The sequence below is a fragment of the Mangifera indica genome, chromosome 17 (genome assembly GCF_011075055.1).
Source record: "Mangifera indica cultivar Alphonso chromosome 17, CATAS_Mindica_2.1, whole genome shotgun sequence".
Classification (NCBI taxonomy): domain Eukaryota; kingdom Viridiplantae; phylum Streptophyta; class Magnoliopsida; order Sapindales; family Anacardiaceae; genus Mangifera; species Mangifera indica.
The window spans coordinates 2117995-2135555 of NC_058153.1; the positions used below are offsets into that span (position 1 = coordinate 2117995).

Genomic DNA, 17561 nt, shown 5'->3' on the forward strand with positions numbered 1-17561 from the left:
TTTGTTGAATTATTTCTTACTCATGGAATTTGGTTGCCTTCCAAAGGCAATGTTGTAGGGTAGGGCTCAGTGACTTACAGGTTTAAGGGGATAAGTTCTTGCCATGAAAATGGAAGCAACATGTGATTCCTGTGGCATCATGTTCCCCCTTCCACATTGCCTTTGATCTTTTGATTATGTGAACACCAATTATGCCACGTATCCACATTCTTCTTTTTAAATCACTATCATTTAGGATGAATTTGAATTAAATTTACTTAAACTTGAATTTGAAGTCATTTAAACGAATCTAAAATAAGTCTGATTCAAGTGAGTTTGAAATTGAGTTTAAAAATTAAATATTTTTTAGCTCAAGCATAAATTTTAGAGACATTCATCTTATCTCTAAAAAAATTTAATACTAATCGACTAAAACAATATTATTTGATCGATATATAGCAAAACAACGTCGTTTTAATCATTTTTACTTGGCTATAATACTAAATCGAGCTCAAGCTTAACTTTACTCAAATCAAGTCTAGTTTGACTTTAATTCGGTTTGAATCCAACCTTAGCATCACCTCACGGCTCCTATTCTTCATTTTCTTTCTATCTAGTGGGCTGCTCCATTGACCTCATAGGCCAACAATTTTGGGCCCAATCCACCCATGGAGACATTTATTTACAGACTGGCAGCTATTTACTTGCAGAAGCGCTGCATAATGCAGGAAAGAAAAATGAAAGCTTAAACAATTTATCTTTATTAAAAGAAAAATGCAACATTTGTTAAAGGAACTGCAGGTTCCTTGCTTGGACGATGGATGCCAATGGTTGGAAATGATGGCACACGGATGGCGTTGGAGGCTCCAAGAACACCCCTGTTGATGCAGAAACAGGAAAAGTAAACCCCTCGGTGTTATCAGATGGAGATATCCACCTTTGGGCAGGCTTGCTATTAGAAATGGAAGACAAAGAAGGTTTAGTTCCCACTGAATGAGATGAAGGCTTGAGTCAATGTGCCCACAAACTAGTAAACACTACACAAAAGAAAATACTTGATCAAATAATCAGTTTGAACCAAAGTCCATTGCTTCGGCAACTAGTATAAAGAAAATAGCCATAAATAGAAGGTAACTTGTAATCTGAATATCAGTCATCCCAAGCAAACTTCAGTGAGATTTGATGTAATAAAAAGAAATAGTTTATAAAAAGTATCTGCATCAAAGAACCATATTCTGCACACGAGCAGTCAATCCATAATCTGCACACAAAAGCTAGCATCACACACCACCCACGGACTATGAACACCGTAGCATTACAACCCAATACAACACATTCTTTCTAGTTTCATGTTTTAATCTAGACCAACCCATTTAAGGCTCAGCTAATGCATGTTATCATGTCCACTTGTACTCACTGCTCCTCTGTTGAGTGCTTTGCGACTTTGGATTCACTCTCTGTCTCGTCCAAGCAGGCTACAAGTTCATCATTTATACCAGGCTGAGTTTGCTTTGCTTCTGCCTCCAAATCAGGTTGTTCTGAATTTTGGGAAATGGATGCAGAATCTCCTGTAGCATCATTCATTGTAGTTTTCTCAGAGGGAAGCTTGGGAAGAGACTTTTCTAACTGGTTTTTAATACTGTTGGGGGGATGATCCTTTGGCAACCCCGATATTGAGTAATTTTCTTATCGAGACTTAACCAGCCTGATTGAGAACCATGGCTACTGTTTCCATCAGAGTCTTTGTATGATCCTTTGGACCAGCCAAGCTTAGGAGATTTAGCTCTTGTTGTTGGAATCTGCCATCAAAATCAAGAAATTTATACACACTTTGACATAACTAAAACTTTTATGAGCAAAGGCTTTCCAGGTATTACAAAAGACACTCCTGCACTTTCTCTGTGGCTCGTTTCCATCACTCTCAAGTCTACATAACAAAGCAATTTGAACTGAAAGCGTATTTTAAACCCCAATTTCAGCAACACTTGTAACTTCAGAAAATAGGCATTGACTCATCCAGCCAAACTTCAGATAACCAGTAAAAAATTTGATGGTCAAAATGTGTTATCTGATGGACAGAATTATTTGATAAATCAATGTTAGAAAAGTATTCAACCAGTAAAACTTTTAAGAGCACCGCCTGCGATTTTGCCTGCATGGTAACTTCCCAAACAAAAGCAAGCAAATAGTTAGTAAATCTGAAATTGATCAAATGAAGCTTAAAGATAAAGTCATAATCAGTTTGCAAATAAGAATCAAATAGACCTCTTTACGTTTCTCAGTCCTATCATCACACTTAAAACTGAAGCCATATCAAGGTAGTCCACCTTTCTTTGAGGTTTATTACCTCTTGATTCAGGGCTTCTGTGAAGTATTCAAAGATAAACAACATCTTCAGTGAAGTGAAAAGAGAGCAAGACAGTACTGTTACACTTAGAAACATCAGCAGCCTGTAAACACACAAAGCAGAATGTGAGCTTTTTCAACATAAACTCGCAGTCAATTGTTTTAGAGGCTTTAGATCTCTTTTCTCTTCCCTATAGCAATCTAACATTAAACTACGAGAATATGTTTCCATTATTTGCAGCAAGACAGTTCCTTCAAATAAATAAACCATAACTTTCAAACCTAAAATTGATTTGACACTCTACTAATATGTCATGATGTACAAGAACCATACCTTAAGCCTGCTTTCACTGTTGTTGCAGCGTAAGACATTTTGGTTTGCTGCCCAAAGCAAATATGGAAAATACCGTGAGAAACAAGTCCTTAAATCCAATCTTATGGACTAAAATTTTTTATCATTGCCGTAAAGAGAGCATACATTCAAGCTTAAACACGAAGTACTGGCTTTGTTGCCCTACCAGAAACAACACCTTTGATGCTTCCAGAATTTTGCCTGTCATTAGATAACCTCCGGTTAGTTGCAATGGCAAGAGGCTGCTTTGAGGTGACCGAACCAATTTTCCCATCGTTATTTTTCTTCACCATACTTGTTACATTCTTACGGTGTGAACCCTTCTCAGTTGTTCCCCTAGCTTGACCTTTCATGGAGTTAACAGTATTATTTTTCTCTTCAACTATCGATTCCTACAAGACACCCTGGCACTGGGATGAATATCAGATCAGAGAAAAAAGATAACGTAGTTTTCCATTTAAAATATTGTACCTTATATAAGGTCAACCCACTGAATTTGTCATGGAGGATTAATCCTTCTCCATTGTTCGCAGCTCAACTGTCAACAATTGTACTCTAAGCAGCCACCCAGCTCAATTATTTTAGTGATCTCAACGGGCCTGACATTTTGTGTAATTATATCATAAGCTTTACATCAACAATGTTTGGAAGCTCATTTTGGTAACCCCTCCGCATCACCAAGTACGAGATCAGTGGCATCCATTGTTTGCTAAGAGCAAAAATCATTGTCAGAGTTGCTTCCAAGTTTATACTGGAAGAACCTCAAAAATAGTTTAAACAGCAAAAAATGAGGTTTCTTATGTAAAAGAGTATGAGTTAAGTCTCATTTAGTGACATATCAAAATCAAACTTTTAACTTACATGATCCAGTAGTTGTATATGGGGTTTATTTTACTCAGTGTAATTAGTTTGATTCCGAAAGTAACGATCCGACTCAGTGTAATTAGTTTGATTCCGAAAGTAACGATCCGACTCAAGTATGATTCCTCATTACCCAAAAAAAAAAAATTGTCCAGGAAAAAAAAGAAAATTTTACCTATAATTTGGTCAATGGAAATGTGAACCAAATTACAAACATAATTCGATTTAAATTCAACCATATTTTTACCTATATTATTATTATTATTATTATTTAAATGAGATCTTCAATCTTAAATTTATGTATAATCCTGTTTAATATATTTTTATCAATGACCTAAAAAATTACATGTACAAGTGATTCAGATTCATATCATTAGTGGGCTTGAAGGAAAACTTTGATGTCTGCTAATAGAAACAAGGAGCAAAAGTTAAAGAGAAAATTCCTTTGTGCACCCAAGGTTTGGAGAAATCAGTTGATACCCCTCGAACGCTTAAATTACAAAATATAACTAAATTCCTTTTACACTAGCAAATATGCAATCTTGTCTGGCATGATGCAATTCAAGTTGAATTCATCCAAATTGCACCTTTCCAAGAGCAAATTGGCTTGAACTGCACTAGCCCAGATGTTATCAGAGGCCAAAATTATGTCAACCAAGGTCCAATTTTACTAGTCACACTTAATTTGGTGCAATCTTATAGGATTCACACTCAGTTTAACGCGTTTTCAACTAAATCACACTATTCCAAATGTGATACAATTTGAATTACACTACCCGAAGTGTGATTCAATGATTCAAGCCAAATCAGATTGATTGGAATCACATCTTAACTAGATGATACTTGTTTAGGTGTAATATGATAAACTTGACAAAATGGATGGGTTATCCAAAATACTCACAAGCACATATCTAAAAAATAAATATGAATTTTAAATTTTTAGACTTATGCCCACAAATAATGAATTTTTACTAGTAGACTAAGTATGTTCAAGGGTCACCCGTGATTTCTTTTCTACTCATCTTTTTTTTTCTCTTCAACATTAAACTTACGACATGTCTAATATAAATTTTACATTTTTTTCTCCTAACATGAACTGAACTCAAATCCACCATAAAATAAAAGATTTTTTTGTGTAAAAAACAAATTTACAAAATTTAAGCACTAAACATTTTATTATGAATATTCATTCTATATTCAATCCTAAAATCCTTTAAATATATAAAAAAAAACATTTTTATAATTTATGGTAGATCTTCATTTCTTTACGGAATACTTATTCTCTTTATAAAATATTTAAAGAAAAAATATTGAAAATTATGAAATAAATATATTAAAATAATAAAAAAAAGTAAAAAAGTAATATTAACGGATAACTTGTATGTCAACTTGTATATATTGGACCATATAAAGATTTTAGAAATTATTACCTATTTAATTCAATTTGGTTTCAATCCGCACCCATTTTTACTTCGTCCACTCACCATTTGCTAAGACTAAATATGACTGATTTAGTGTAGGCCAATTGTTGAAGATTTGGCGTCGATGATTTGACTAAAGTAACTTTTATGTTCTTCTGCCTTATTTCTTTATAAAGGAGTTGTAGTTGGGGTGTTAATTTGTAGTTTAACTATTAAAAAGGTGGGAACTTTGGTTTTCTTAAACCTTGAATAGTAATTTATTCAAGCAAATCATCTAAAAAGGAAACTTTCAGCCGACACATATAAAGTCGGCCCCCTTAGGAAAGAAAAATCTGTACTTTTCTTTTCTTTTATTTTCATTTTTTCTATTTATATATAATTTTATATGAGAAACCGACTGCTGAACTATCCATCATTTCATTAATCTCAATCATGACTTAAATTCATACCATTAAGAATAAAAAAGATGAAATTATATAATTGATTGTGCCTATTCATGTTAGAACAGAGCTTCTACATGGATCATAAATTAACTTCATGAAGATGAAATAGATATCAAAGTTAGAAATAAGTTGAATCGATCAGGTATATTAATAGTGATTAAATCTACAATTAGTATAACAGATAAGTTAAAAGTTTATTCTTGAAATGATCTCAGGAGGAACTTAAACCCCCACTCTCATACTTTATGTTCCCATCAACTGGTTTTGCTTCACATTCTGTACTTGCCTAAGCTTTTCTGTAAAGGCATGGAAGTCTGAGCAAGAGGATTTCATCATGGCTGGTGGTTAATTGCTGAATATAACATAAAGTAGGAAAGGAATAAAATAGCAGGCGATGATAGAAAAGAAAAGACATATATGTCAACAACTCAAATCAACATTTTCTTTGATTTTATAGCAGAGAATCAATGGCTACACTACTTTTATTTCTCACCATCATTATCAATAACAAGAACAAGTAGCAGCTCAATAATTGAGCATTGGCATTTAAGTTGGACAAATATCAGTGGCCTAACTCTTACTGGACCAAAGTACATCATTAAATCAGGGATAAAGATATTCGCCAGTAACTTGCTCACTTCTGCTAAGGTTCTAGCAAACTGGACATTGCCAGCATGTGTATCTGTTGAATGAATCAAAAGCTACTTCTTCTAACAGCGCCCATCCATTTCCGTCCCCACCCACTTCATTTTTTCACCATCCATTCCAAATTCCAACCCATCAATCAAATCCTTGGTCCTAGTGAGTTCAGCTGCCAGCTAGCCCGCCTTACTTTGCGGCTTTGAGCTTGATTAATTGAGTCTTTTTTTTTTTTTTTATGACAGGACCATTCTTTGGGGTGGATTAACCACACCAAATAGGTAAATCCGAAGTTCAGTTACTAACTTCACAATAATTATATCGTACAAATTAAAGGTTTAATTTTGGTGTGGCGCCAACGAGTATCAAATTTAAATTCTCCTTTTTGGAAATTCCATGTTCTTTATCATCTAAGTTAGTTCGATCTCTTTTATCAGCTCAGCTTAATGTTTATGCCTTTCTAATCATCTAGTCAATTCAATATGAACATGTAGCCGCTAAAACGGAGCTTAAATTTCAACAAAGTCTGGTTATGCAAGAATACCAAAAATGGAAGCCATGAAGGGTGTTGCAGATAGACCTGAGCCAAGAGACACCTACAGGATTGCTTATATAATCCATTTCCTTCTTGGTGCAGGGAATTTGCTTCCTTGGAATGTTTTTATAACAGCAGTTGATTACTTTGGTTGTCTCTATCCAGCTGGGCATGTTGAAAAGGTTTTCTCTGTGGCCTACATGACTTCTTCATTGCTTGTTCTGGTTTTAGTGGTGAGCAGAGGTGGATGGAGCTCCAGGCTGACTTTTAGATTGAGAATGAACTTGGGGTTTTCCATGTTTGTTCTCTCTCTAATGGTGCCTCCGATTATAGACCGAACTTGGCACAGCAGCGGATCACATGGAGCATACGGAGTGACAGTGGCAGCGGTTCTGATATGTGGTTTAGCTGATGGCCTGATCGCTGGAAGCTTGATAGGATTAGCCGGGAAACTTCCAAAAGAGTATATGCAAGCTGTTTTTGCCGGAACAGCTTCTTCAGGTGCAACAACATTTCTCTTTTTACTCCTATTTTCATATCAATTTTTATTAAGTTAATGAACCACAAATGCATGGACAGATCAATAAGAGGTAAAAACTCAAAAGAACAATAAAACACACACAAATAATTTGTCAAATCACTGAAACATTTATTTTGTAACAGGCGTTCTCGTTTCCATCTTGAGGATTGTAACAAAAGCATCACTCCCACAGACTTCACAGGGTCTTCGAACAAGTGCCTACTTATACTTTATTGTCAGTACAGTTATCTTGCTATGCTGCTGTCTGGGTTCCAACATGCTAAACAAGTTACCAATCATGCAACATCATTATAGACTTCTTAGTGTCAGTGATGATCCACTTTCTTCCGGGCAAAAGTTATGGAAAGTGGCCAGAAAAATTCAGTGGCCAGCTTTCGGGGTTCTCCTTATATATATTGTGACCCTGTCAATTTTCCCCGGATTCATTGCAGAAAACCTGGAATCTAAGCTTCTTCAGGATTGGTATCCTGTTTTGCTGATCACAGTTTATAATGTTTCAGACTTTGTGGGGAAGTCTTTCACTGCAATATTTGTTCCAAAGAGTGTGAAAAGGGCAACATGGGCTTGCATTGCCAGGGTTTTGTTCTATCCACTCTTTGCTGTTTGCCTCCATGGACCCAAGTGGTTGAGAAGTGAAGCACCTTTTCTAGCTCTGACATTCATGCTCGGGTTGACTAATGGGTATGTAACAAGTGTCCTCATGATTCTCACTCCTAAGTTGTTGCCTATTGCAGAAGCTGAGATAGCTGCCATTGTGATGATTTTATCACTTGGAATTGGGCTGGTTGGTGGTTCAGTTCTTGGCTGGTTTTGGATGATCTGAAGCTTTTACAGTTCCCTGGCTCGGAAGAAATATATGAACCATAAATTAGAATATTTGATCATCTTCATGTAAGCCATAATAAATATATGAACCTGGTGAATGAAAAAAATCATTTGGCAATTCCAGTAAGTGTGATTGATGAAGCACTTCCAATTGTGTTGTTTGCTTATTTTTTTTCATATCTTCATGTCATATTCTCTCAAGTTCATCCCCTGTACTCTACACCAGCTAATGACAAAAGTACCCCGCACAAATGAAATGACATCTATATTAAAAAAGGCAGAAGTTAGCCAAAAAATAATAATAATAAGCAAAATATCCAGCTAGCAGCTTCGATTTCTTGAATAAATAGTGAAAGTTACTGGGAAAATAACAACATCAAGAAGTGCAGAGAATAAGGTAAAAAAGAAAGCCTTCATACACGTGCATGCTGGAAATCTTGGAGCTTTGAAACCCCAATCACAGAGAAGCAATTCCTTTGTAGCTTAGCTTAAGCTACAACAAATATGTGGTTCTGAAACTGCATTAGACATAAGTTTATGGTACTGTAATTTAGACAGCATACAACACATTTAGAATTATTGGGCTTTCGCTCTGTTTATTGTTTTTTAGTAATATCAAAGCCAATCAATTGTCAAAAAGCAAATGATTTCAAGTATAAATTGAGGTAGCAGTGCAGTACAGATAAATTTTTGCAAAATTCTGATTTCATATATTTTATTAATCTTCAACATGACATGACTCCAATAATTACAACGTAACTAGAAGTTACAGGTTAATACAACTCATCTCAACAGGCAGGAAAAGTTTATACAAACAAATGTCAAAAGCTCATATCCGTAGTATGATACAAGAAAGAAAACAGGCGGAGAACCTAAGAAGCAGCAGCTATTGGAGAAGGTCCAGAAGGAAATCCATGAAAATAACTAGGTGGTTTTGTTGTGGTCATGTCCTCTTCTACATCCTCATCCCCTTCTTCTTCCTCCTCAGCATCCCAAAGAAATCGAGCATATGATGCAAGAACGTAACTGCACCATCAAATCAATAAAACATTGTTAATCCACTGACTCCTAGAATCAAATTGAAGGTTAAAAATCACAACGTAACAGGGGGTCACTAGTTAGACTTCAATTACAACTAATGCAAGTTCCAAACAAAACTTTGTTTCTTCATTCTGAGAAAGTCTTCACCTATATTTTTCAAGTTACAATAATCATTTAGCAGCCTCTAACCGCATGAGCTCTATGGTTTATATCGGGTTCTATTCTTCTGCCATTAACTACCATACAGAAATTTATGAAATCTAAGTATGATTCTCACCAGTCATCAGGAGTAGCCTTCACAGCTTGATCGAAATAAGCTTCAGCACGAGGAGCATCCTTCTGACTCCGCCATATCAAATCAGCATACATGGACAAAACATTTCCATCATTTGGGTTTGCCAAAATGGCCCTCCCGCAATACTCCTCTGCCTTCACAAAGTCTTCACGAACCTGTTTTCATTTCAATCAACACATCAGCACAAACCACATGCAGTTGTATCACTATATAATTAAAATGCCAAGCTTGAAATTGAACATTTACCTCTTTCAAATATCTGGCGTAGTTACTAAGAAGCAGCGTATTTCCAGGATTAGCTTCAATCATCTTCTGATAATAAATATCAGTTTTATCATTTCCATTATTGTTTGACTCCCATCTCCCATCTCCGCATCCACCGTCCGATCCACCTCGACCGCTACCATACATCTTCCCGCCGCCGCTGTAAGCTCCACCACCCACCATAACACCAGCCTCACACTCTTCACTCGCTAATCCAGAATTTGAAAACAAACTAAAATCCAAAGACGCCGTATCGATTTCGTCTTCGTCCACAACTGCCGTCCCGGTGGTGAATTTTTCGGAGAGCCTCTTCTTTGGCAAGGGCGGCTCAGTAGAGCTTCGAAGATCGGTCTCAGTGAGCGCTCTCGTCATAAATTTAAAGGAATCATCACTTTGTTGAGAAGAAAATTGAGGAGTTAGAGACGAAGCTGATATTGTAATGGATTTGGATCTTTGCATTTGGTGAAGTATTTCCACCTCCGGTGAAAACGATTCTTTCGCGTTTGGTATCCATGAATTCAGTATCGGCGTTGAAGCACTTCTTAGGAGCATTTTGTACCCTAAAAAGCCCAAAGGTTGAAAATTGAGAAAGTGAATTTGAGAGGAGCCGTGAGACCTCAACTCTCACAATTGAATCAAGTTGATGGTGGCAGAGAGAAGAAGCGCCCTCATTGAAATTTATAGGAAGAAGAAAGGAAGTTACAGCTAAGAGGTACATATGAGGCGGTGTGGGTCACGTGCTCTAATTGTAGTTTGTTCGTATGATTGGTTGATATTGGATAGTCCTGTTTGGCTTATATTTTTCAGTACTGTTTTGGAATATTTTAAATAATGTAATTAGATATTTAATTAATGTGATTAAGTAATTATATAAAGTAATACAGTTGTATTGTGAATATCACTTAAAATAACTTTTTTATATATAGATATATAAAATCATTTTTTATTATACATATATAATTTAAAATATAAAATATTAAAAATATTTTTAAATTTTGTATTTATTTATTAAATATAAACTCACTCAATTAAGATATAAAACTCATTTATTCATTTAATTAAGATTAAAATATGAGATAAAATAAAATAAAAATATGAAATTTTTTAACGATTTTGATAGTTAAAAAATTAGTTGATTGACTAAATACTCAATCAATTATTTTATTTTTAAAAATTAATTAATTGGGTGATTCACCCAGTGGACCAACCCATCCCCCATGGCTAGTTGGCCAACCCATCTAACCAATCTTAAATCTTATAATTTTTCTTTTTTTTTTTTAAACAAAATCAAATTAAAAAATAATTATATTTGTATAATTAAACAAATATGACTATATATATATAAAATAAAAAATTAATTATTTTAATTAATATCTCTATATTACATCCAATAATTTAACCATATTGGTATAAATTTTAATTCTAATAACCAACATTTAATAGAAAAAAAAAAACTAAAAAAATTAACCGTTTGTTGTATAACTCAGTACTATAACATCCTTTTATGATTTTATTTATGAATAATATTATATTAAAATAAATTAATTTATATAGATAATTTAATAAATATAATATTATTTTTATTTTATTTGATTGTGCAATTCTCTATTTCAATTAAATTATTTTTATGTACTTTTTAATACATGGTTGATAAGTAAAAGATATATCATTATACAATATGATGATTTAAAAATAAAAAATAAAATAATATTTAATCATATGATAACACATTATATATATTTTTAATTATATATTTAAAAGTTTGTGCACATTGTATTGCTCCTATCTATTTTATATGAAATAAATTTTTCTGTTGATTTACAAGTACTTTGAATTTGATGTCATGTTTCAAAAACTTTACGTTATGATTCAAGTGTAATATATGAGATTCGGATTTTATATCGAAAATTATGAATTTTTTATATGAAATATATATGGTTTGGAATTCTTTAATTCCAACAGTTTGCTTTTGAAGTGTGATTGTCTTAAAATTTATATAATTCGATATAATAGGCATTATTTTGTCTTTCAGTTACAGTTGTGCAATATAAATAATAACGTTGGCATTGCAATGTTTTTCTCAATGATGCTCTCAATAATGCATAACATATAATATGTTAAAATCCTACATATAAAATATGCCAACATTACTTGTTATTATAGTTAGAAACGAGTCCAAACAGAGCCCAACTCATTTTCGACTCATTTTGGATTCATCAAACTCGCTCAATCATGTTTTCATGTTTAGCTCGCTTGGTAATTTTACTGTTTGTGATTGGTTCACATTAGCTCGAGTTTGTGTTAGCTCGGATTCGCATGAGATACTCATTTTGACTCAGTTATCATGCTCGGCTTTGGGCTTGTATTTCAAGTTTGTTTCAAAATTATAGATCATTCAAATGTACAATGATTTGTATCATATACAACTTGCTTAAATTTTTATTCATTTAAGCGAGTCATGCATGACTCACTTAGCGTATGTTCGAGTTCAAATTCATGATTATTTTTTGTTAAAAACCCAAGTTTGCGTTTATATTCATGTTTGTTTAGAATATATTTGATTCAAACTTGTCTTAAGTGTAAATAAGTTTACTTTAAATTCAGTCTTACTTGTTGTGCATTATCGTAATGTTTATTCGAGGTTAGTAAAAAACTAATGCACAATTAACCCATATTGATGTCGTGGTTGACTGGTCGCAAAGATGATAGCCAATGATTTTAAAATTGGATCGGACCGGTTAGTTCAACCAGTTAAATCGAGAACCAACTTTAAATCCGATCTAATTAATATTAAAAAAATGATTTTTTCATTGAACCGGTTAAAATCGATCAAAAACTATGTTTGATTGGATGAACAAGTCAAAAACAAGTTTGACCAGGTTCGACCAAAATTTTGAATATTTTTGAGTAATTTAATTATTTTTAATTAAATTGAACGAATTTATAAAAGTTTGTAAAGAAAAATAAGTTCAAAAATAAAATAAAAAAGAAAAAAAATATTTCATATTCATTAAAATGTCTTCTATACGTAATAATTTATAAAATTATGTTTTTGTTTATATTATGAGATTGAAACTTTTTTAATTTTAATTGTTTTATTAAAATCAAACGAATAATTATTATTTTTAAAAAGAATATATTCTAATCTTCGTATGTATGAGTATCTTAATTAATTTTATTTTTTATAAATTTTTAAATAAAAATTATTTATTACAATTTAATAATAAATTAAATTGATTGATTTTCTGATTAAATTAATCAAATTATAAATTAATACCGGTTTTTAAAATATTAGTGATCGCATGATAAAGTCCCAAATATAAATTGAAAAATATTATTATGGGATTTATATAGGTTTAACCTCTCTGATCTCTACGGACTTTGACACGTGACTCTCCCACTGTACTTATAACTTTCACTAAAATTTAACTACGATAATGAAAATAATCTGACCCGGGAAAGTACATGGTTGACATTCCACAGGAGTAGGGCGACATTGACACCATCACGTGAACTCGACCCCTTATTATCGTCTTATTCAGTACCCACACAACTTCGACGGTTCTGATTCAGCTAATGCACGTGATACATCGCTATAGCGCCGTCGCTTCGTGTCATCATGAAATCATTTTCCCTCGAAAGGCCCTGAATATTAACAAATCATGGAAGACCGTCCACGGGTGGCTGAGCTAAACATTGGTGGGGCAACCGGTGATCCTCAAGAGCCAATTGCGAATCTCTAGACGCATTACGGTGGAGCCCGCTGGTTGATTCAACGGTGAGGAGTGAAGCTTAGTGGAATCAAGTTGGGAGCATCACGTCTGGGGAAAAGGACGGACGCAAACACTGTTGATTTTCGTGGATCCCACTCTTCAAGTTGCTGTCACCAAATGCTGCAACTTGCAGAATGATGGGTATTTTTGTCAAGTTGTGTCGATAATTTGTGCTAAGTTGATAGATATTTCTTCTCCTCTGGAAATTATTTCATCTGTTCATTGTCTGGATTGTGTAGGTAATTGTCACCTGCATGCTGCTTTGAAGTGATATTTTGACCCACAAGAACTATGGGCTGCTATGTGCCGACACCCATTTGTATATATAATTTTTGTTTATAAATAATAATATATTATTATATAATTAAATAATTAAAAATCAAATAATATTTAATTATATAATAATATATCATTATTTATTATATAATTTTTTAAAAAATTTAAAAAAAAGATATATTACCATCATCTATTAATTTTAAAAAAATTAAAAAATAAATTCTTTTACAAATAAGTCTGAAACGTTTAAAAGATAATAAATTAATCTTTTTATAAGTTTAAAAACTAATATTTACACCTTTAAACCTTAGCTATCACTAAAACTCACCATCATCGATGTTGATGATCGAGCCACGATACCAAGGTTGTTGAGAAAGGTAAGGATGGGTAATAGAGAGTTATGACATAGATTAAAAAGAGATACAATCGAGTTGTAACGAGAGATTGTTGTTAATATTGCTTTGAGTAATATGAGGTTTTATGTAATATCTACATGTATGTCCCAAAGACATTATAACCGTTTTTCTTGTTTAAAATTATTTTAGAAAAAAAAAATCATTCAAGTATTGTTAAAAAATCATTCATAGAGAATAAATTCTTGTTTTTTGTCTGTAAATTGTTCATTTATGAACATAAATTTTTGACAAATTGCGATTCTAAAAGAGAGAGAAACACAATTTAAGCAGAATAATTGTTGGGAACACCCACACGAGGGTTGAACATGACGATATTATTAAAAAAAAAAAAAAAATCCTTGAATCTCCTCATCATGGTAAAAGACTAATCCAAAACAATGATTCCGGGGATACCTTTTATATGAGTAATACAATTTTTTATTGTTGACAACTTTGACAATAAAACCATTATTATGGGAGAAGATATAAGTTTTGAATTTATTTATAAATTAATAAAATGAAAATTTGGCATTCTGTAAGAATATTCAACCCAAAATAAAGAAAACATATAAAATATTTCAAAGACGAATTAAACAATGTTGAATAGAATATCAACCCTCTAATTAATATGATGTGATATATTTTTGTATAATGTCACTATTAATAAAACTATGATTATTTATTTTTTAATATTTAATTAAATATTTAAATAATATATAATTATGTGGTCAAATAATTTTAAATAAAAAATAAAATAATATATAAATATATTATCAAAATATCAAATTTAATACTTAAAATTGAATATATATAATAATTGACCATCACCATATGACCATATGTAAAGATAAAAATTCATGTGGGCTTATGTGTAATTGTTTTCTTTTTTTTTTTTAAATTTAATTAGTGGGCTTCTTTTTTTTTATGGTTTAGTTGGTTAACATATTATGGACATATTTATAGCAAGATGGTCCTCTACCCAGCACAAGCCAAACTCACTTTAGAGAAAGAAAATCCCACATAGGGATTTGGAGTAGGGATGGCAAGGGGATGGGATTAAGGGGTCGTTTGGTGTCAATTTTTTAAGATTACTTTAATAATCTATCTTTTATTTCCTTATTTGGTTTGTCAGTAATAAAAAATTACAGTAATCTTCTATTACCAATACTGACATAACAGGTAAATCACATTCATTTTAGGTATTTAAAGGTTACCAAAGTAATCTTGATTTTATTATAATTATATTATTATTTATAATTTTTTGAGACAAAAATAAATTTATTTTTAATTAATATGACAAATAATATAAAAAATAATTATATTCAAAAAGACATTTAAGTAAAATAATTTATTATTAATCTTTTATTATCTTTAACCAAACACAATAATTATTTATACTTACTAAATTTTATCAAATATAGTAATCATTTATACCCAATAATCTTCTAAGTAATCTATGTTCAAGGTAATCTTTCTATTTTGGTAATAAAACATTATTCAAACCAAACACCTTCTAAGTGAAAATCCTATTCCTCGTTCCCGTTCCTGTCCCTATTCTTGTCAAGAATATTAATCTTTATCTCAGATCTATTATCGTTTAGAGATTACACCTTATTTCTCATTCCCTTTTTGTAGAAAAAATCTTTTTCCCATCTTCTTCCTGTTAAAAAAAATCCTCTCTCTATACCTATAGGGATAAATTACTTTTCTATCCTCTTTTTTCAATACTTATAAAAGTTAAAATAAATTATTATATTTCCCATTAACTAAATGTTTCATGATAAGACTTACACAATATTTCTGGCTACTTTCTCACAAAATATTCACTCATTACATTTTTTAATCAATTTTATTCATAAAATCTAATAATATACAATAATCTCCTCATCATTAACTGTGTATAAAGTTAGGTGAGCAAAACCAACAAATGATGGGCGATTACAATTATTTAATATAGTATGTGATATCCTAAAAACTAAACTAATTATTTAAGCTATCTCAATCAAAGGAATTATTGTTAAAATATATTTTGGTGATGAAAAATTTGAAAACAAACATATAAAATTAGGAGAAAGTTACCTTGATTAGTTAAAAAGAGAGGTGGAGCCTTGAGAGTTGAAGAGCTTTTGTGCTTTGGCAGTGAAAAGAATAGGATGAAGAGATGGTGTGTCGACAGTGGAAATTGAAAATAAAAAGATGATGATTAAAATTTTGACTTTATATCATGGTAAAAATACTAATATAAAGGGGTGGAACTAGGTTGGGCAAGGCAGGGATGGAATGGATCGGGGGCATATATATCTCTATTATCTATTATGAAGATATTTTTCGTTTTCGTCTCAGATTTTATTAGAGAATTATCTTTTTATTAGGATTGAAATAGGGCAGAGACCCTAAATTCAAGTCAAAATTGTCATTTCTAATTTTGAGCAATCTTCCCTCTTTCTTGTGATGTACATGGCAAAGAAGACAGAAGGCAAGAAAAAATTTGAGTCAGTTAAGATCATGGATTTCATGCATAAGAGAGTATGAGTTTAAATATCTTTTAATGATATATCAAAATCAAACTCTTAACTTACTTGATTTAGTGGTTATAGGGTCAATCGTTGAATTAGGGATTTATCCTACTCGATGTGATTGGTTCGGCCTCAAAATAAGGTTCGATTCGGATGGATTCCTCGTTATTAAAAAAAAAAGATAATCCATTCCAATCACATGTGATACTTTATATGTGTACCTATTTTGTGTATTTTAAATGTGTACATATATATAGCATTTTTCTTAAGAAAATCCATTCCAAGTTAGTGGAGTGGAACAATTGCTGAAGATGTTGAAAAAATTGTATGGAGAGTTAGGCAGACATTTTAGGACAGAAAGAGCTACCACAATACTAGTAAACCAAAGGGCATTAAACCGAGGAAAATAAAAAATGAAAACAAAAGCTTACTAGAAAAAAAAAGGCCGAAGGACTATTTCCCACCCAAGGTATGCTATTTTCTCAAATTTTCTCTTGTTAATTTTAAAATTTTCATTTACCTATTTATAAACGGTTTCAAAGGTAAAATCATCATTTTGTCTGTATTATTAAAAATAAACTTAAATTTGATTTTATTTTCCCTTCTAAACTCTAAAAACTATAATTTCCCCTAACCCAAGTTATATAAAATAGTATTTTCCCCTTAGGGTTTTTAATTTTTTAGATTCAAATTTTCGATGTCGTTTCTTTCTCTCCGAAGACCTCTAGGCGACGTCTCTTCCTCTCTGGTGTGGACCCCTTCCAGTGGTTCCCATGGGCATAGTCATTGACGAAGGAAATCTTTCGTAAGTAAAACGCAAGAAGGAAATCTAAGGGAGTTTTGTCCCATTGCCAAGAATAGATGTGTTGCCGTCATATCTAGGCTGCCTTTTGCAAAATTTTCCAAGTTTTAGAACCGTTTTGGAAGGCGGCTGAGGGCACACATGAGCCTGATTTTCAACAAGCTATGATTTATAATTATAAATGAGGTGACAAAGTAAACCAAGCCACTGGTTATATCACCTGTTAACGGCGCTCTTAGTGGCTAAAATGAATTATT

At 32.3% G+C, this 17561-nt stretch overlaps 2 protein-coding genes and 1 long non-coding RNA gene across 4 annotated transcripts; 1 reads left to right on the forward strand and 2 right to left on the reverse strand.

Annotated features, from left to right (window-relative positions):
• Positions 1-1164: 1164 nt before the first annotated feature.
• Positions 1165-3403, reverse strand: LOC123201065. Of its 2 annotated transcripts, none has more exons than XR_006498709.1 (3): positions 3149-3403; positions 2660-3069; positions 1165-2429 (listed from the first exon to the last, which is right to left on the reverse strand). It is a non-coding gene; the product is annotated as an uncharacterized LOC123201065 (long non-coding RNA). The 2 variants fall into 2 exon arrangements; XR_006498710.1 differs by having other exon boundaries at positions 2660-3081.
• A 2964-nt stretch (positions 3404-6367) lies between these two features.
• Positions 6368-8060, forward strand: LOC123200793 (equilibrative nucleotide transporter 8-like). The gene is made up of 2 exons (XM_044616176.1): positions 6368-7077; positions 7240-8060. Exons 1-2 carry the CDS (start codon positions 6591-6593, stop codon positions 7938-7940), a joined length of 1188 nt encoding a protein of 395 aa, XP_044472111.1. The 5' UTR covers positions 6368-6590; the 3' UTR covers positions 7941-8060.
• A 569-nt stretch (positions 8061-8629) lies between these two features.
• LOC123200794 lies at positions 8630-10196 on the reverse strand. The gene is made up of 3 exons (XM_044616177.1): positions 9525-10196; positions 9261-9433; positions 8630-8968 (listed from the first exon to the last, which is right to left on the reverse strand). The coding sequence occupies exons 1-3, from the start codon at positions 10092-10094 to the stop codon at positions 8815-8817; spliced, it is 897 nt and encodes a 298-aa protein (XP_044472112.1). The 5' UTR covers positions 10095-10196; the 3' UTR covers positions 8630-8814.
• Between the last annotated feature and the right edge of the window lie 7365 nt (positions 10197-17561).